A 20422-nucleotide genomic window follows, 5' to 3' on the forward strand; every position below is an offset into this window, starting at 1 on the left:
GTTTTAATGTTTTATTGTAATATGAATTATGATGTTTTATTGACTGTATGGGATATTATGGTTGGAAACCGGTCTGAGTCCCTCAAGAGAGGTGAGAAGGTCGGTATATAAAACTTTTAAATAAATAATAAATAAATTAAATTTGACCTGGCAATCTGTCATATCAGAGCCCCCCCCCCTTTTTTTAATGGAATTACATTGATTTTCTACATTGAATGAAACCCAAAGATTTGCTAAGTAAGGCTGCCAATATAAATGGTCTAAATAAAAAACACCACATCTAAAACATTTTGACTTTCTTTGAAACAAAACAACAACTATCTCAGTAACAACCTGAAATGTTATACTAGTTTTCTGACAACCCCACCACTACCTGCCAGAAGCCTCAAGCTATCCTGTATTCTCCCAGCTCTCTTTTTGCCTTTGGGAATTTAGCTTTCCCTCTTCAACATTGAACTTGAGATCCAGACAATAAAAAGTTTGATGACTGCTCTACACCACAGAGAAATGGCAACCAATTTAAAGAATCCTTCCTCTGGACTCAAGAGATACCAAAGCAATGGCACAACAAAGCCACAGATTTCCATAGACTGGGGCGAAATAGTAAAACAATCCAAATCTAGAAGGTTGGAATGGTCACAGAAAACTATGAAGAGGATATGATGCTATCCTTTTGTGCTTTGACTAGCAATAGGCAAATGACATTTGCAAATTATCAATATTCTCACACAGAGATCCTTTCAGCAATTCTCTAGTTGTGTTTTTCTGCATGGCAAGGGGTTGGACTAGATGGCCCGTGTGGCCCCTTCCATTCTACAGAAGGCAGACAGATTTGTTACTTTATTCTTCTCTATTTATCTTCCGCCTTTCTCCCAGCACACAAGAAATACTTATTTAAAGAGTGGAAATCCTGCAATTAGTTGTTTGGATTATGAAGAACTAGCCGTCCCCTGCCATGCGTTACTGTGGCCCACATGGGGGTTCTTTTTAAAAATATAATTTTATTGAGAATAGATGTGGGCTCCCTGAAGAAAGGAGCAGATAAAGGTAGTGATAGAAGTATTTTTTTTCTGTTACATAAAAAGAGTGAGAACAATATGCGAATAGGAAAGATATGAAATTTTAGAATTTATAATATAGTTAAGCCAATTGTAAAAAAGAAGTAAAACAGCAAAAACATGAAAGAAAGAAAAAAGAGAGCGAGAGAGAAAGCACTTCCAGGTCGCCTCAGGATGTGGATTCCTTTTATTTTACTCATTTTGTTTGTTTTTATCATTGGATTCTTAGAGATTGTTCCATTGAGTTTCGCTTATGTTTTGATAACATAGCTTCCTATGTTTTCCTCATTTATATATTCTATAACTTTTCTCCAGTCGGTGAGCATGTCCATATTTAGGGTGAGCATGTCCATATTCATAGTGTCCATTACTTTTAGCATCCATTGTTCTATTGTAGGTATTTCCTTAGATTTCCACATTTTAGCTAGAGTTATTCTGGCAGCTTTAATTAAATGGAAGAAAATATTATCCAAATTTTTGTCCATTGGGAAGTCTGTGATCACTAAAAGAAAATATTCCGGTTTGAGGTTGAATTTTTGTAGTAAGATTTTTTTTGATTTCTTTATGTATTTGGTACCACAATTTCTTAATTTTCTTACAGTTTCACCAAATGTGGATCAGATTGCCTATGTGTTTATCGCATTTTCCTTTTATTTTGCCTTTACTGAACTTTGCTATTTTTTTGGGTGTCAAATACCACCTATAGAACAATTTGTACCAGTTCTCTTTGGGTTCTATCGATCGAATATGTGTATTTCAGTTTCTTTTGCCATATCTCCTCCCATATCTCCTCTGGGAGGAGATATGGCCCACATGGGGGTTCTATTTTGGAGGTTTGGCCCAATTCTATCGTTGGTGGGATTCAGAATGCTCTGTGATTTTAGGTGAACTATAAATCCCAGCAACTACAACTCCCAAATGGCAAAATCAATTTTTTTGAGTGAAGGGCATACATTGGGTTGTTAGGTGTCTTGTGTCCAAATTTGGTGTCAATACGTCCAGTGGTTTTTGAGTTCTGTTAATCCCATAAACGAACTTTACATTTTTATTTATATAGATTATTATTACAGCAAGGAAAGGGCAAGAGAAGCACAGAGTTCAGGGTAACCAATTTATTAAGGGATCATAGGCAGTCTGTAGCTAGGTTCCTGATTGTCTGAATATACGCAGAGCCAAACAAGTACACTTTAAGTGCCTGCAGTCTTTGGAACTCTCTGCTGCAGGCACGAAGGGAACAAATAGTAATTTTGCCCAGGGGGGTTTCATGCAGCACCCATGTATGTATTGAAGTCGCCTGTGGACTTAAGGCAACATTAATTGCATGGGCAGGGGGTTGGACTGGATGGCCCATGAGGTCTCTTCCAATTCTATGATTCTATTGGGGTTTCCTTATACAAGGGTGTAGTATAGTATAGTATAATATAATATAATATAATATAATATATACTCCAGAGGACAGGAGCAGGATTCAAAACGATCTTGACAGATTAGAGAGATGGGCCAAAACTAACAACGGGGACAAATGCAAGATACTCCACTTAGGCAAGAAAAACGAAATGCAAAGATACAGAATGGGGGACGCCTGGCTCGAGAGTAATATGTGTGAAAAAGATCTTGGAGTCCTTGTGGACAACAAGTTAAACATGAGCCAACAACGTGATGTGGCGGCAAAAAAAGCCAATGGGATTTTGGCCTGCATCAATAGGAGCATAGTGTCTAGATCTAAGGAAGTAATGCTACCCCTCTATTCTGTTTTGGTTAGACCACATCTGGAATATTGTGTCCAATTCTGGGCACCACAATTCAAGAGAGATATTGACAAGCTGGAATGTGTCCAGAGGAGGGCGACTAAAATGATCAAAGGTCTGGAGAACAAGCCATATGAGGAGCGGCTTAAGGAACTGAGCATGTTTAGCCTGAAGAAGAGAAGGCTGTGAGGAGATATGATAGTCATGTATGTGAGAGGAAGCCACAGGGAGGAGGGAGCAAGCCTGTTTTCTGCTTCCCTGGAGACTAGGACGTGGAACAATGGCCTCAAGAAAGGAGATTCCATCTGAACATGAGGAAGAACTTTCTGACTCTGAGAGCTGTTCAGCAGTGGAACTCTCTGCCCTGGAGTGTGGTGGAGGCTTTTAAACAGAGGCTGGATGGCCATCTGTCCGGGGGTGATTTGAATGCAATATTCCTGCTTCTTGGCAGGGGGTTGGACTGGATGGCCCATGAGGTCTCTTCCAACTCTTTGATTCTATGATTGTCTGAATATACGCAGAGCCAAACAAGTACACTTTAAGTGCCTGTAGTCTTTGGAACTCTCTGCTGCAGGCACGAAGGGAACAAATAATAATTTTGCCCAGGGGGTTTTCATGCAGCACCCATGTATGTATTGAAGTCGCCTGTGGACTTAAGGCAACATTAATTGCATGGGCAGGGTGGTTGGACTGGATGGCCCATGAGGTCTCTTCCAATTCTATGATTCTATGGGGTTTCCTTATACAAGGGTGTTGTATGCCACCCAAGCACTAACCAGGTCTGAGCCTGCTTAGCTCCCAAATCATCGAAGATCTGATGCCTTAAGCTTTCCCTTATTCGAGTTCAAAGACAGCTCCCTGGGCTCAGAAGGTCAGGATTGTGTAACTCACATCAGATAGAGCGGAGTGCGCATGCGCGGGGAAAAGGCCGGGGGTGGATCTGCTCTCAGGAAGAAGCGGGCGGGAAGTTTGAATCCCTTTTGCGATGCTCCGCCCCTCCTTTGGCGCCGGGGCTGCTTGGGAGCAGGATGGTGGAAGGGCCCGGGTGCAGGCTGAACGGGGAGAAGATCCGTGCCCGCGTTGCCCGGGGACAGGCTGTGAAGGCCCTGCGAGGAAGCGCGCTTCTGCAAGCTGGAGCCTCCTCCTCCTCTTCTTCCTCCATTGGGGTTAGTTGGTGCCGCTGCTCATTTGGGTGGAAATCGCCAGCTGCTGCTTCAGAGCAATGACGTTGGAGTGACTCTGAATGCAGAGAAATCTATGGGTGGGCTCTTCCAGACAAGCCCTATATCCTTGAATATCAAGGCAGAGAGTCCCACAATATCTGCTTTGAACTGAGTTATTTGAGTCCACACTCAGATAATGTGGGATTTGTGGAAGGGCCCCAAGTCAAGGAGCTCAGCTTCTTGGGTGCATTTGGAATCAAAGCACTTTGACACTAGGTTCTTGTAGGTTTTTTCGGGCTATAGGGCCATGTTCTAGAGGCATTTCTCCTGACGTTTCGCCTGCATCTATGGCAAGCATCCTCAGAGGTAGTGAGGTCTGTTGGAATTAGGACAAAGGGTTTAAATATCTGTGGAATGACTGGGGTGGGGCAAAGAGCTCTCTGCTGAAGCTAGGTGTGAATGTTTCAGCTGACCACCTTCATTAGCATTTGAAGGCCTGCCTGAGCCTGGGAAAATGTTCTGTTGAGAGGTGTCAGGCAGGCCTTCAAATGCTAATGAAGGTGGTCAGCTGAAACATTCACACCTAGCTTCAGCAGAGAGCTCTTTGCCCCATCCCAGTCATTCCACAGATATTTAAACCCATTTTCCTATTTCCAACAGACCTCACTACCTCTGAGGATGCTTGCCATAGATGCAGGCGAAACGTCAGGAGAAATGCCTCTAGAACATGGCCCTATAGCCCGAAAAAACCTACAAGAACCTAGTGATTCCAGCCATGAAAGCCTTCGACAATACACTTTGACACTGTTTTAATTGCCATGGTCCAATGCTGTGGAATCCTAGGAGTTGTAGTTTGGTGAAGCTCCAGCACTCTCACCGAGAAGACTAAAGACCCTGTTAAACTACAACTCCCAAGGTCCCATAGCTTTGAGCCTTGGCACTTCAGGTGGGGTCCAGCAGTGTCAATCATCCTATAGTACTGTAGATGTAGTACCTTTTCATTGGTTCCCTGGCAACCTTGAGCGAAATCCTCTTGTTTTGTGTTGTCTGCCTTCAAGTCCTTTCAGATCTGTTTCCAGGAAAGTTCCTTCTCTCTGAGGCTGAGAGAGTGTGACTTGCCCACTGAGTTTCTCCAAGTGGCCCCTTCTACACAGCTGAATAAAATCCCACATTTTCTGCTTTGAACTGGGATATATGGCTGTGTGAAAGGGCCCTAGAGAGTTTCAAAGAAAGAAAGAGAAATGAGTACAAATATGATATCGTATTGTCGAAGGCTTTCATGGCTGGAATCACTAAGTTCTTGTGGGTTTTTTTCGGGCTATATGGCCATGTTCTAGAGGCATTTCTCCTGACGTTTCGCCTGCATCTATGGCAAGCATCCTCACCTCTGAGGATGCTTGCCATAGATGCAGGCGAAACGTCAAGAGAACTGCCTCTAGAACATGGCCATATAGCCCAAAAAAACCCACAAGAACTTAAATATGATATTGATTTCTGGGAAAAATAATTGCTGGTCCACCATATGATCCTAAAAAGCACTGACTTAAGCATTTGATCTGAAGAAGCAGATGGAGAGGAGCCAGATCAGTTTTAACTTAGTCATTTGGCTTTCCACATGTGTAGACTTACCTTTTGCAGATTTGGTTATTCATGGGTTTTATTAATATGGTCTCCCTATGTATCTCTAGGTTTCCCAGCACAACTCTACGGTCAGCTTCCACCAGAAATTGACCACAGTGTTATGGAAGACCTAGAACACATGTGTCCAACTCAAGGCCTGTGAGCCACATCCCACCATGTCATTTTATGTGGCTCTCTAGATGCTGGACACCAACTCCCTGCATTACTCATTATTAGACAACATTACTACAGGTGATGGGAGTTGTGATACAGTAACATCTGGAAGGCTTCACTTTGTTCCGTTTTGTCAGGCTCGTAGGGTTTCTATTTAGATACAAAGCTTGTGGATATGATGCTTAACTTTAAAGTGTCATTCCTCAACCACAAGTGCTGTTGGGTTACAATTTCCATTGTTCCCAGTTTGCATGGTGGATAATATGGAGCCCCCAGTGGCGCAGTGGGTTAAACCCCAGGACTGAAGACCGACAGGTTGCAGGTTTGAATCCGGGGAGAGGCGGATGAGCTCCCTCTATCAGCTCCAGCTCCTCATGTGAGGACATGAGAGAAGCCTCCCCCAAGGATGATAAAACATCAAATCATCCGGGCGTCCCCTGGGCAACATCTTTGCAGACAGCCAATTCTCTCACACCAGAAGCAACTTGCAGTTTCTCAGGTCACTCCTGACACGACCAAAAAAATAAAAATAAAAACACATTATACAAATTCATTAAACAAGTTCATTAAACAATAAGTTAAACATTCCAATTAAAACCAAGACCAAGTCAGAGTAAATCCAATGTTGCAGATGTCCTAAATTTTCTTTCCAATTGGCGCTGTCCACTCACTGAGCACCTGGTCCCAAAGCCACGTCTTCAATTGTCTTCTAAAGGACAGGAGGGAGGTGGTCAACCTGATGTCCTTAAGGAGAAAGTTCCACAGACGGGGGGGCCACTGCCAAGAAGGCACTGTCTCTCGTCCCCATCAACCGTGTTTGCGAAAGTGGTGGGATCGAGAGCAGGGCCTCTCCTGACAATTTTAAGCTTCGTGATGGTTCATAACAGAGATACATTCGGACAGGTAGATACGTTCGGACAGGTAAAGTTATACACAGACTGAGATTGGTTCATGAGTTCCCTCTCATCCCTCCACTGCAAAGTGTAGAGCTTGGGAAAGTTACTATTGGGATACAACTCCCAGTATCCCACAGCCAGCATGGATTCTAGTTAAATCCAGCATCCTCCTATGACTTCTTCAGCAGTTCCTGCAAATAAATCCAATATACACAACTTATTTAAACTATATATATATATATCCTGGGTTTAATGTTTGTTATGGCTGTGCTGGGGTAATTTTTGCATTTAATGTGTTTATCAATGTTATTGCAGCAAGCTGCTTTGCAGACTGTAAAATGGAGAAGTGGCATATGAATGCTTCTATAAATTCCACTTTTTTAGTAAAAAAAATCCCCGCCAGTTTGATTCAATGGTATTTACTTGGCAAGTGCAGTCCCAAAGGGACCTTAATTCTGTTTGCATCTGACAGAGTGCATTCAGTTGCAATATTGTGATGCACTATTGAGCGGATCACATCAAAAATTTACGCCGTCCATTCGGATGCGGCTGGCCCTGTTCCTAAAGCTTAAGCTTATTCAAGAGTCCCTAGTTTATTAACATTTTTTTGTCGCCAGAGTTGTTCATATTCTCAAATTCCAAAAGACCTGACTGATTGACATAAGGTTGGTACAGCCGACCTTGGCATTTCGTCCCAAGTAATCATGGGTTTTGACTGTTGGAGAGATTTCTGGCAGCTGTTTGTGGTTACCCCATCCTGCACAAAACACTTAAAAAGAAATAACCAGAGCAATCTGTAATATATTCCTGCTATTAACATAATAAATCAACCATAACGAGTCTGATTAATTTGAAGAGTTGGTGGAGCTCGGGCAAACATCTAACACGTGTAAGAAATAATGAGGAAAGTGTCCTCGAGTCACTTTGCCTAATTAGAAAGATAGCAAATTTTAAAATATAATTTATTATAAGAAAGCCTATTATACAAAATCCACCATAGAGTAACTGTCATTAGGGGAAAAAAATACAGCCTGAGATCAGATCACATCTAAAAATTGGCTCATAGAAAAGAAAATTATTTTAACTGGGTGGATGGGCTTGTTTGTTTGCTTAAAAATGAACTAATGAGGCATGCTGTTGGTGGGATGCACAGGACAAGGGGATGTTTTTTGGTCTTGTTTTCCATGTACACAGCATGCAATTTCTCTGTAAGTTTTGATCACTTCTGTTGCCAGCATAAAATTACTCTGTTGGGGCTTGTGAAACTTTATAGGGGGAAAGAAGCTAGAATATAAATGAGCGGCTTGGGTTAATGAGCTGTGACGATCCAAGGCTTATGGATCAGTGAGGTACCTCGATAGAGTAGATTCTTCTTCCCTACCTTTGTTCAAGTGCAGCCTGGGAAATTTCATTCAAGGCAATGCAATCCACAAAAGTGCTCCAGTATGGGGTTATGCATGATAGCTAGTATATTTAGCCAGAAAATACACTGATGGATTCGTATTATGGTTTGTTAACTTGCACTTATAGCAGGCATGGGAAAACTTAGGAGCCCCCGGTGGCGCAGTAGTTAAACTCCTGTGCCGGCAGGACTGAAGACCGACAAGTCGCAGGTTTGAATCCGGGGAGAGGCAGATGAGCTTCCTCTATCAGCTCCAGCTCCTCATGCGGGGACATGAGAAAAGCCTCCCACAAGGATGATAAAAACATCAATTCATCTGGGCGTCCCCTGGGCAACGTCCTTGCAGACAGCCAATTCTCTCACACCAGAAGAGACTTGCAGTTTCTCAAGTTGCTCCTGACACGACAAAAAAAAAGGGGGGGGACACTTGGGAGCCACAGCGGGGTGGGTGAGCTGGGAGGGTGGGGGTCTCCCAAGTCCTCTCCCTGCTGTTTCCTCCCCTTCCTCTTCTCTGAAAGTGAAGGAAAGATGGGAAACGTTTGGATCCCAAAAGGGTTAGCATTGGTCAGGATGAGATGTTGAACGGGAGAAAAAGGGTGTATCAATTAGACCCCATATTGCTTACTCCTGATATAGAATCCTAGATTCCTAGAGCTGGAAGAGACCTCAAGGGCCATCCAGTCCAACCCCCTGCCTTGCAAGAAGGTACAATCAAAGCACTCTCAATAGACAGCTTCTGCGGAAAAGCCTCCAGGGAAGGAGACTCCACACTCTGAGGCAGCCTGTGACACTCTCCAGGAAATTCTTCCTAATGTTTTTAGTCGAATCTCTTTCCCTGCCATATGAACCCATTGCTCCTTTGTGCCCTGGTCTCTAGAGTAGCAGAAAATTAGTCCCCTTCCCCCTCCCTCAATGGGACACCCTTTTAAATCTTGAAACATGGTTCTCATGTTCCCTCTCAACTATCCCTTCTTCCAGCTAAACATCCCCCAGGAGGAAGGAAAAAATGAAGGGAAGGAGGAAGAGAAGGATGGAAGGAAGGATGGAAAGGTGGAAGAGAAGGGAGGGAGCGAGCGGGAAGAGGAGGGAAGGAGGGAGGAAAGACAAAAGGGAAGGAAGGATGAAAGGGTGGAAGCGAATGAGGAAGGTAGAAAGAGGGAGGGAAGGAAAAAGAGAAGGAAGCAAGTATAGGCTGGTAAGAGAGAGGAGGGCCTGAGAAAAGAGTCCAAGGGGCTGTATCTGGTCCATGGGCCAGGGTTTGCCCATATCTGACTTATAGCCATGCTTAGCATGAGTATTAAAATATTAACAACATTATTATTCTTTATATAGTTTGGTTTCCTTAAAAAAGAAATTTCAGATGTTTCTAACTTAATCTTCCTTTCCAATTATCTTGTGTTGCCTTATCTTTGAATCCCCAATGTGTGCCTTGTGGGCACTAATGTGCCAGTGAACACCTTTAGATATTGCATCAGGGCACTGGCGTCTCTGGATTTGAATATATTATAAATATATATTATAAAAAGTCAATTGGTGAGATAGACATGTGCGCAGCAAAGGGTCAGTTTATATTGGCACTAACCCACACTGTAGAAAATAAATATAGTCTATGCTTTTACTTTGAAAAAGCAAAGAGCTACAGGGTAACAAGGAATTATCTGTCGGTGGACTTTGCATGGGCAAACTAAGGCTTGGGGGGCAGGGACCCCTGGGCGCTTACCTCAAGCCCTTCTCATTTTTCCTGTCCTCTTGGCATAAGGACACAGCAGTCTACCACATTCTTATGCCAAAAACACGGGGGAGGAAGGCACACAGCACTTCAGAGTCCTCTGGAGCGCTCTCAGCCACTGTGTGCCTCACTCCTAGCATATGGACAGTATGAGCAGCCCCATCCTTATGTTGGGAGGATGGCTCAAGGAAGGCACGTGGTGGCTGAGAGCCCTCCAGATATGCCAGGACATAACCTGAGGATGACCTAGGTCCTGCCCTGCCCTCTCTTGAGTTGAGTTTGGTGACCAAAAATGGAAATCATTAAAAGAGTGAAACTGGTAAAAGGAAAAGCCATCCCTGAATAAATGTTGAGAAAGTTTTTTTGAAGGCTCACTAGAAGCCTCAAAATGTACTTGTTAGCTTGTACAAAGTTTATCTGGCCTGTTTAATAATAATATTTTAATAACTTTATTCTTATATCCCGCCAACTTCTCCCTGAAGGGACTCGGGGCAGCTTACATGGGGCCTAAGCTTAGTCAAACAGAGTTAAAATAGCACAATAAAATACATATACAAAACATCATAAAAACATAATCAGCCTACAACCAGTAGCTGAGCACAGTGTACATGTTCAGTACTGGAGGGTGGGGCAAGTGCTTGTGCAATACAATTGCAAGGGCAGGCTGATAGTAAAGTGTAAGAGCCAAATATTAAGGTAGGGCTTAGAAGGGCCAAGTCAATTAGTGCAATCAATACAACTGCAAGGGCGGCGCTGAAGGTAAAGTACAAGAGAAGGATATTAAGTTATGGCCAGAAGGACCAAGTCAATTAGTGCAATACAACTGCAAGGGCAGAGTTGATAGTAAAGTGCAAGGGTCAGATATTAAGTTAGGGCTAGAAGGGCCAAATCAACTAGTGAACTACCTAATCAAAGGCACATTGGAACATCCAGGTTTTCAGGTCTTTATGGAAGGTGGACAGGATGGGTGCTAATCTAATCTCCCTGGGGAAAGAGTTCAGAGACAGTGGGCCACCACTGAGAAGGCCCTCTCCCTCGTCCCCACCAACCATGCTTGTGATAGGTGAGAGTGAGAGAAGGGCCTCCCCACCAGATCTTAAAGCTGTTTGCTTTATTTCACATGTGACATTCTATGTTTCAGATAAAATATTTGCTGGAGTGTGTTGAACTGCAATTTTTATAGAACCCTGTCCCTATTTTTGTAATATTATTCCTGCCTCTGGTATTGCATACTCTGTTAAAGTCATCTAATATGAGACATACGAATGTTTGTGCTACATAGCAAACCATCATCCCTATTATAAAATTGGCAACGCACAGTGCTCACATGTTTATAACCAGTTTGATGCATTTTCCAAGTTAAAAAGCTTCTTAGTTTTCAAGTTCAGCAGAACTACTATTGACATTTTCCCCCATGTGCCTATTTTAGTAGTACATGTATGAAGGTTTAAGGCACAGAGAAACGTTTGTATCCCTTCTATTAACACAGGTTATGTTGAAGGAAATTTGGGAGTGAGAAGAACTCCCCAGCCATTCGATGCTTTCATGGAGCCAGCAGCAAGATGTTGTCATGTCTAAAATAATCATAACTTACACCATGACCTTCAGTTCATAACGTTTATTTCAGAAGGACATTTAAAAATTCAAAAGCGAATTAGCAATTGAGAAAGCAGCAATCTTAAGCCTTTTAATTATTTACTATAGTGTGCATAGCAGAGGAAATATTTCATAAACAGTGTCAGCATATTATAGCAGTATGGCAAATGAATAGCTAAATGCCGTGGAATATGTGTTTTGCTTCTACATTGTTATCATCAAATGGTTTTTGCTTGAATAATTTCTTAAATTCTATTGGACCAATGGAAGAGTTATTTGTTTTTGTCAAATACATACCCTTCAAAATGTTGTCTTATGTGTACAGTTAAGATATTAAGAGCTATAGGTTTAAGGCTTAAATTCAGTTGATAGCTATGATTGGAGTAAATTTGTTGAATAAGTGAGAATTACTGGTGGAAGCTACCTTGGAGGCTTTTAAACATAGGCTGGATGGCCATCTGTTAGGAGTACTTTGTGCTTTTCCTACATGGCAGGGGGTTGGACTTGATGGCCCATGCAGTCTCTCCCAACTGTATGATTCTGTGATTGCCTCTAAGTTATGACTTCTCATTCAGCAATTGATTCAGCATAAAAGGTTCTAATTGAGACTAGGGTTTGGGTTTATATATAAAGGACTTTTGGAGTATTGCTCTCGCTTTCTCTCTTTTTGTGGTTCAGGAATGTATCCCTCTTCTTTCTGTGTTATTTTGGCCTCTGATACCTTGTTTTCTGCAACAACAACAAAAGTAATGCCCAGGAACACTTTGTAAATGCGTTTTTGTTATTAAGTTTCAGATCACTGAGAAGACAGGAAATAACTTCTTAACTAAGCTTCACGGATGTGTGTATAATGGTGTGGAAACTTTGGGGAAGGAGCTTTTCATGTTCTTTGGAGACAAAGCTCTGAGGTAAGAGAAGAGGTCAACAAAAGATATGATAAATCCCACTGTTATTCTACTGTAATTGCCATTCAGCTGCTCATCTTTGCAAGTTGATTCTTTGGTCACATGATTTCAGGGCAAGCAAGTGTTTACTTTCATGTGAATATCAAAGTGACTGATCCTGATCATAGTAACTGACCATTTAAGTAGAGTTGTCAGTAATGTGTTCTGTTCCATTATTGTTACTTGTTGTGGACATATTTATTCTATGGACATGATGTGGTCAGCAATAGTGTAATTGGTTGTGTCATGTTTTTGGCTAAAAAATAAACTTAAATACAACTAAACAATGACCAGGTGTTCAATTCAAGTTTGCAATTCCTGGTTTTGAGAGTAGTGATAGGATTTGGCCAAAACTGAACCAGAGTTTGATGTTTCAAATGGCATCAAAGGGTATTAAAATGCAAACAGAAATGTTTGTGGCCATTTTAAAGCAATTTTAAATCCTCCAAAAAGTTTTCAAAAAATGGAGGAGCTCGGGGGGCTTACAAACAGAAAAAAAGTGCATGTGATCTGTAAGCTACAGTTCTCAATGCAGTACAGTTTTGTTCAATAGAACTGAGTTGTATTTCACCTCTTTTGTGTTCTGGATTTTGATGGCGATTGATCCTTACTGATGCACATCAGAATTACTGATTTGCCCCCTTCATACTATTAATGGGATTTAGGTTCAGTTGATCCAGCATAGTATAGTGGTTTGAGCGTTGGATCCCGGGAGTCCAGGGTTTGATTCTCAGACATGGAAATCCAGTGGCTGACCTTGGTCAAGTCACACTCCCTCTGCATAACAAGACAACAATGACATGGGAAGGCTCCTTAGAATTAAATCTTGCAAAGAAAACCCTAGAACAGAGTTATAATAAAGTCAACTTGAACATAAATAATGACAGTGAGGTTCAGTTACTCTGATTTGAATCCTTTAGCCTTTTTGTGGGAAATTAAAAACCAGAATTACATAAAATTATTGGTTATTGCTCATTGTGCTTTATCAAGATGTCAATCTTGGTTTATCTTTCCTTTATGAAGCCCTAGTTTGTCATGTACCCCCCATGCAAATTGTTTTCATGATCCTGTTTATGATTACATTGGATTAGCTGCCAAGCTTGTAATAGTTCTGAAATATCCCTTTGATAAATATTTTGATAAATGTGTTTCTTTTCCAGGATCCACTTTGGCATGAATGGCTCTCTGCGTATAAATGTAGATGCAAGCCAGAGCAGAAATGGAGCAGCAGCAGCAGTCCTAGAAATACAACTTACTACTGATTTGGTTTCTTTTTATGATGCAACAGTAGAGCTTAGGTAAAGCAATGTATGTTTCCCTGGGATTGTTTCACCACATTCTTAAAGAGAAAAAAAAGGTTGTTTCTCCAAGTCTGTAATGATATCAAGTGCCTTAAATGAACTGAATTCTTATTTAAAATCAAGTACTGTATTTCAACATATATACTACAAGAAAGAGATTCTAATAAATATTAAAATGTTGTTTGTGATGGTAAGAGCTAATCAGAAGGGGAACGGTTGTACCTTGGAAGTTGATAGACTCTTCTTCCTTGAGGGTTATTAAGCAAAGATTAGATTGCCACCTTTCAAGAGTGTCACCAAAGAACTGGAACAAAAACTTCAAAGCCCAAGGTTTACAAAGCCCCGTCGTTTATTACAACATATGAATGCAACCATTGTGTTGTGCTAATGTGGATAATTTTAAGATACTCCACTGCATCTCCCCTGTCAGTCTGTCCATTTGTCAACTTTACTCCCTAAATTGAAAGTTATTTTTTCTAGATTGTTTTTCACTGTGTGTGTGAAAAATGCTGCAGTATTTTTGTTATTGAAACTATCTTTTACCACATATTTTGTGTAATAGTATTTGCAAAAAAGAATCCCCAAAAAAGTTAGTTGTATAAGACCAGATCTCACTTTCTCACAACTCCGGTCTGGCTTTCTGCAGCTTTGATCATTTTTCTCTGATGCTTTCAACTGCTACTTAATATTTGAATTGCATAACATCATGTATTGCTAACCTACACTCATTGAGATTGTTTGATTTTTTTTAATGATGCAGGAGTGCCGCTGAAAGTGAACAGAAAATTAGAATGCTGGAAGACTTAGATGTATGTTCTTCGGAGTTTAGTTTCTCCAGAGCTGCAAGTGAGATTAAAAAGCAGAAGGGCCGTATGCTGTGTGATGTGTTGCTTGACCAAACAGTCCTACCTGGAGTTGGGAACATCATAAAAAATGAAGCCCTTTTTGATAGTGGTCTCCACCCAGTTGTCAAAGTATGTAAAATCTCTTTAGCTTCTTCCACTTATATTTTAGAAATTTGAATGTGCTGTTTAAGGAGATATGTGGGTCTCCCTTGTTTTTATACTTATAGAATTTAGATCATGACTCTTTGACTATCTAAAAAAATCTATAGTTGTGCAGTATTACACATTTTCAAGGTATAATAAACGTATGTGCAGGTCTGTCTTCCAGCCATACTAAAAGACTGTGAAACTTAGGTGAGATTCATGGAAAGATTCCAAGAGCAGTAGGAATCGAAGAATCAACTTGAGGTGAAACAACTTTAAAGGAGTGTTTCTGAGAGGAAACAGGCATGTGTGTGCCTACTGTCCACCCCTTACATGACCATGTTGTTTACATAATGAGCAGTAATCTTCATAATATGGAATGTGGCTGCTTAGCTGTTTTGAATTAGAATATGACAACTGTGAAAGAAAAACTACCAGCTCAACTGCTAGCACCTGGAAGATATGGGGATGTCTGTTAGGAGATGAACAAACTATAGAAACTGGGGTGGAAGAAGAGGAGCAGTGCTCAAGTAGCACACAACTCCCCTGCTGCGCCAGCTCCACTGGCTGCCAGTCTGCTACTGGGCACAAAGTGCTGGCTTTAGCCTATAAAGCCCTAAACGGTCCTGGCCCAATTTACCTGTCCTAATGCATCTCCCCTTATAATAATAATAATAATAATAATAATAATAATAATAATAATAATCTTTATTTGTTACCCCACCACCATCTCCCCAATGGGACTTGGAGCGGATTACATGAGGCCAAGCCCAACTGGCAATTACAATAAAGAAAAACCAAAAGCACAAACTGAAAACGCGAACAGTAAACAATAACATCATAGTTATATAACACGCATGAATATATAACAATATGAAAAATAAAAAAAATATATACACAGGCACAATAATAATGGGCAGGCAACATGTAGTAATCAAAAGGACAAACTGATTAAAACTAATTAAAAAGTCGGGCGAGATAAAAGAGGGAAGCAGGTAATTTACGGAGGAGGGCTCATTCTAGCAGGAGTTGTGGAAGCAAGTTTCCCATGAGGGGGGACGTATGCTCCAATGACAGAACTTTGAGGCAGAGCAACCATGTGGGAATTATATACCTACTCATCAAAGGTGCAGCGGAAGAGCCAGGTTTTAAGGTTCTTTTTAAAGGCCTCTAGGGAAGGGGCTTTCCTAATTTCTCCAAGCAGTGAGTTCCAGAGTCGGGGAGCCACAGCGGAAAAGGCTCTCTCCCTTGTACTCACTAGGCGAGCTTGGGAGACTAGCAGGGGTAAGAGAAGGGCCTCCCCGGAGGATCGGAATGCCCAAGATGGTTCATGGCGGGAGATACGGTCACAAAGGTATGAATCCTCCAGGACTTTAAGATTGTCTGGGGAAGCCCTGCTCTTGATCCCGCCTTTGTCACAAGTACATCTGGCGGGGACAAGAGACAGAGCCTTCTCATTGGTGGCCCTTCTGCTATGGAATGCCCTCGCTAGGGATATTAGATTGGCCCCTTCCCTTTTAACATTCCGCAAGAAAGTCAAGACTTGGCTTTTTGAGCAAGCGTTTGCAGATACAATATAACAGACATAGAGAAAAAAAATGGAACGACTGGATGATGCTATTGGATAATGCTTTTAACTAGGAGACTCAAACTGAAACATGTTTTTATTGATATCGATTGTTTTATCAGATTTTATATTTAAATTAACTGTTTTAATTATATTTTGTCTTTGACGTTGACTGTAAACCGCCCTGAATCGCCTGCGGGCTGAGAGGGGCGGTATATAAATATAGTAAAAAAATAAGAGAAAGACCAGCAAGAAAGTAGAAAAGGGAAGAGTTATCAAAGGTGACGAAAACAGAAACAACACTGAGAGGAAGGAACAAAGAGCTGTCTAACTCAGGCAAAATAAAAGCTGGATGAGAACCCAGAAGAAAAGTGCTTTTAATTATAGGTAATACTGGTATTCTTACTTGAATAGAAAATTAGAGATATAATAAATCCCATATTTGGTGAGGGTACATTTCCAGCTCAACCACAGACACAGCCGAACACCATTAAATGGTTTCACTTCCCATCCTAGCATACCAGCAAATTGCATTGAAGGACCTTGAGATTCCTAGAGATGTACCCTCTAGGAATCTCAATGCAATTCTATGGTAACTTCTGGAGGAAGCTTTCCATAAAAATACCTGGAAGACCTAGCAAAACTCCTAAAACAACAATTTCCCTGAGTGCAGGTAGATTGCAGATATGTGTCCCACAGTTATTGGCAAATGATATACCTAATTCCATCAACTGAAAGGCACACTTTTCTCCATTTAAGCAGCTTTAACAATGGAAGTTTTTAAAAACTGTCTTATGTTTGAGAGGGGGGAGGAGGAGGAAGAGCCTCACCCCAAACAGCTCTGCCAGGCCCCCTCCATTTTTTCCTTAGTCTTGGCCAGATGACTGTTTACTGGTACTTTTGTTGAACATTGTTTCCTGCTTCCATTGCCTCCCCACATGGCCCATAGACTTAATACTGCATAGACTCATGCAGACAGATGACTTGCGGCGTTCTTCACCTTCCACACTCCACAGGAAAGATTGCACTACAAAGACATTTTGAAACAAAGCAACAAAAGGTATAATGCACAAAGAAGAAATTATTAAAAGATGTTCTAAGAAAATTATTTTTTCCCTGAAATTGAAGCTTAAAAAATGAGGTGCAGCTTACATTTGATGGCATCTTAGATTTGGTGAGAAATGGAATGCTTGGAAGTATAGTTTCACTCTCCTGGGAGCAAGTCCATTAAACTGTACAGGACGCACTTCTGAGTATTCAATAGCAGAAGATTTTCCATGTTGAATTATATGGTTTTTAAAAATATTTATTTACTTTTCAAATTAATATATTTATTTACTTTTGAACTGTGATACTGGAAAGAAATTCTGAGAGTGCCTTGGACTGTGAGAAGATCCAACCAGTTCATACTTCAGGAAATAAAGCCCGACTGCTCATTGGTGGGAAGGATATTAGAGGCAAAGATGAAGTACTTTGGCCACATCGTGAGAAGACAGGAAAGCGTAAAGAAGACAACGATGCTGGGGAAAATGGAAGGAAAAAGAAAGAGGGGCTGACCATGGGCAAGATGGATGGATGGTGTCCTTGAAGTGACTGGCTCGACTCTGAAGGACCTGGGGGTGGCGATGGCCGACAGGAAGCTCTGGCTGGTCCATGAAGTCATGAAGAGTCGGAAGCGACTGAACTAATAAACAACAAATATTTATTTACTTATTAATTGAATGTAGACACTCCCTTTCCATTGCAAATCACAAGCGTACGTCACAGAGATTCCTGGCTCTCTTTGAAACTCAAATCCCCAATTCCAGAGCTTGTTCCAGGAATACATATGAACTGAGTCCTAAAATGGAGTGCTAAAACCAATGACAAAAGTAATAAGCAGCCATGCAAGCATTCAATAATATTTTCATGCCACATCACAATGTGGTAAAATAGTCTCCCGAGGAAGATCCTTTAAGCTTGGATGCTTGAAATGTTCTGAGATAATTTTATCCCACTACAGTATGTCAAATATTCTTTGTGGGTTTTCAGTGGGGTTTTTTTTTTTGTTTTTGTTTTGCTGGTGACTTGGTGTCGCTGTCTTTTACGAATAATTGAAAATTAATAAACTGGCAATCACATGTCACATAAATTAGATGAAAGATTAGGTAGATTCATAGTACTTAATGCATATCAAGGTTGTTTGGATATAAATCATGATTTAAATTTCTTCTTTGATGGATTTAGTTTTAAGGATTTAACCATAAGTATAAATCACTCATTTGGAAAATTATATTTAATAATCATTTTTCTTATAGAACTACATTTATTGTTTAATACAACTTTAATATATTTTCAGAGATGTAGGTTTCCATTGAAGGAGGTTATGCAGCAATTATTCTGAATTAACCAGATTAATTTTCAATTAATCAAAAATGGAATTGCTTGCATTTATAGCAAGATTCCTTCTCTCTGTTCAGTTCTGTTCCATCTCTGCAAATTCTCCATTCATTGATCTTCTTTGTCTTAAAAAAGGCACATCCTTAAGAGGAAATTGGCAGATGAAATATACTACCTATGAAATAGGATTGATCGGATTATCTCTCATTTCCATAAATTGTGTTGATTTAGGGGTTTTTTTTTCTTATTCCTTGTTGTAAGACAATTAAAAAATCCAATTGAAATTGTAAAAACCAGCCCTCCATGGATGCATAGGCCTGCTGTGTAATGTTCAATCACACTAAGCTTTTCTGTAGTATGGGAAAATCAAGTGCCTTTCCTCACCAAGAAGTGTTCCTTGGATGTACATCAGTATGTTTTTAAAGACCTTTCTCATGCTAGCTGAAGGTGTGAATGTTGGGAGATATGGCTGCTACATATAATGGGAAGACACCAAGTTGATTCCCCTCAGCTCCGTGACTCCTTTCCCATATCTTTTCAATGTGTTTATGGGATTAATTCCCCAACATTAATTCCCAACTTGAACATCCTACCTGTAAATATATTTTCCTGGAAGTTCCATTAAGTTCATCAAAGCCTGTGCTTTTCAAACTGATGGTCTGTACAGGTGTCAGTACATGGGTCATTGGTTACCAGTCCATAGAGTTTCAAATAAAGAAACATGTTAGTCAATGAGTATGAATATGATATTGATTTCTGGGAAAAAAATAATTGCTGGTTCACCATATGAGCCTAAGAAGCACTGATTTTTGGTCTGAAGAGGCAGGTGGAGAGGAACTAGATGAGTTTTAACCTAGTCAATTGGCTTTCCACATATGCAGACTTACCTTTTGCAGATTTGGTTATTCATGGGTTTTATTAATATGGTCTCCCTATGTATCTCTAGGTCTCTCAGCACAACTCTACGGTCAGCTTCCACCAGAAATTGACCACAGTGTTGTGGAAGACTTAGAACATATGTGTCCAACTCAAGGCCTGTGAGCCACATCCAGCCCACCATGTCATTTTATGTGGCTCTCTAGATGCTAGACCCCAACTCCTGCATTACTAATTATTAGACAACATTACTACAGGTGATGGGAGTTGTGATACAGTAACATTTGGAAGGCTTCACTTTGTTCCGTTTTGTCGGGCTCGTAGGGTTTCTATTTAGATACAAAGCTTGTGGATATGATGCCTAAGTGTCATTCCTCAACCACAAGTGCTGTTGGGTTACAATTCCCATTGTTCCCAATTTGCATGGTGGATAATCAAAAGTGATGGGAATTGTCATTCAAGGCCCAAGAGCCATATTGGGCATAATAATAATAATAATAATAATAATAATAATAATAAGCACCTATTGCTATGTAAAAAAATTATAGTTGATCCTCTGTATCCATGGATTCAATGGCCCTTTGAGGACAACCATATGTGCCCCTCAATTAAAATTTGTTTGACACCCCTGACCTAGAGATTTGTGGGGAGGTTTCTCTCACATTAAAAGCCTGCTTTTATTTGTGGTTTTCCCATTTTTGCAGGAATTCTCCAGCCCAACTCAAAGTGGAGGGTCTACTGTATTGTTAGTTCTGTAATTTTGTGACATTTCACTGTCAAAGGACACAAAGGCTATTGGTACTACTTCTTGTATAGCACATTTATAAGCATGTCTACTTAAAACTAATCCTACTTAAAGACTGTTCAATGGAGCTTACTTCTAAGTAAATAGGATAGGTCCGCAGACTTAAACTGCCATTGTCCTTGCCATTCCTGTCAGTACAGCTTTTGAAGATGATTTCCTATCCAATGATTTTCAT

At 40.7% G+C, this 20422-nt stretch overlaps 1 protein-coding gene across 2 annotated transcripts in view; it reads left to right on the forward strand.

The window, feature by feature from the left end:
- Positions 1–3731: 3731 nt before the first annotated feature.
- NEIL3 (nei like DNA glycosylase 3) overlaps positions 3732–20422 on the forward strand; it is a 35750-nt gene continuing 19059 nt past the window's right edge. Inside the window, exons 1-4 of one of the 2 annotated variants that reach the window (XM_060778681.2) lie at positions 3732–3972; positions 12176–12294; positions 13491–13628; positions 14392–14605. In XM_060778681.2, coding sequence (XP_060634664.2) covers positions 3835–3972; positions 12176–12294; positions 13491–13628; positions 14392–14605 — 609 coding nt within the window. In that variant the 5' untranslated portion in view covers positions 3732–3834. Of the gene's footprint in view, positions 3973–5667; positions 5842–12175; positions 12295–13490; positions 13629–14391; positions 14606–20422 lie in introns of those variants that run through there. The other variant, XM_067468730.1, reaches the window with a different exon arrangement.

This window comes from Anolis sagrei, chromosome 5 (assembly GCF_037176765.1).
Source record: "Anolis sagrei isolate rAnoSag1 chromosome 5, rAnoSag1.mat, whole genome shotgun sequence".
Classification (NCBI taxonomy): domain Eukaryota; kingdom Metazoa; phylum Chordata; class Lepidosauria; order Squamata; family Dactyloidae; genus Anolis; species Anolis sagrei.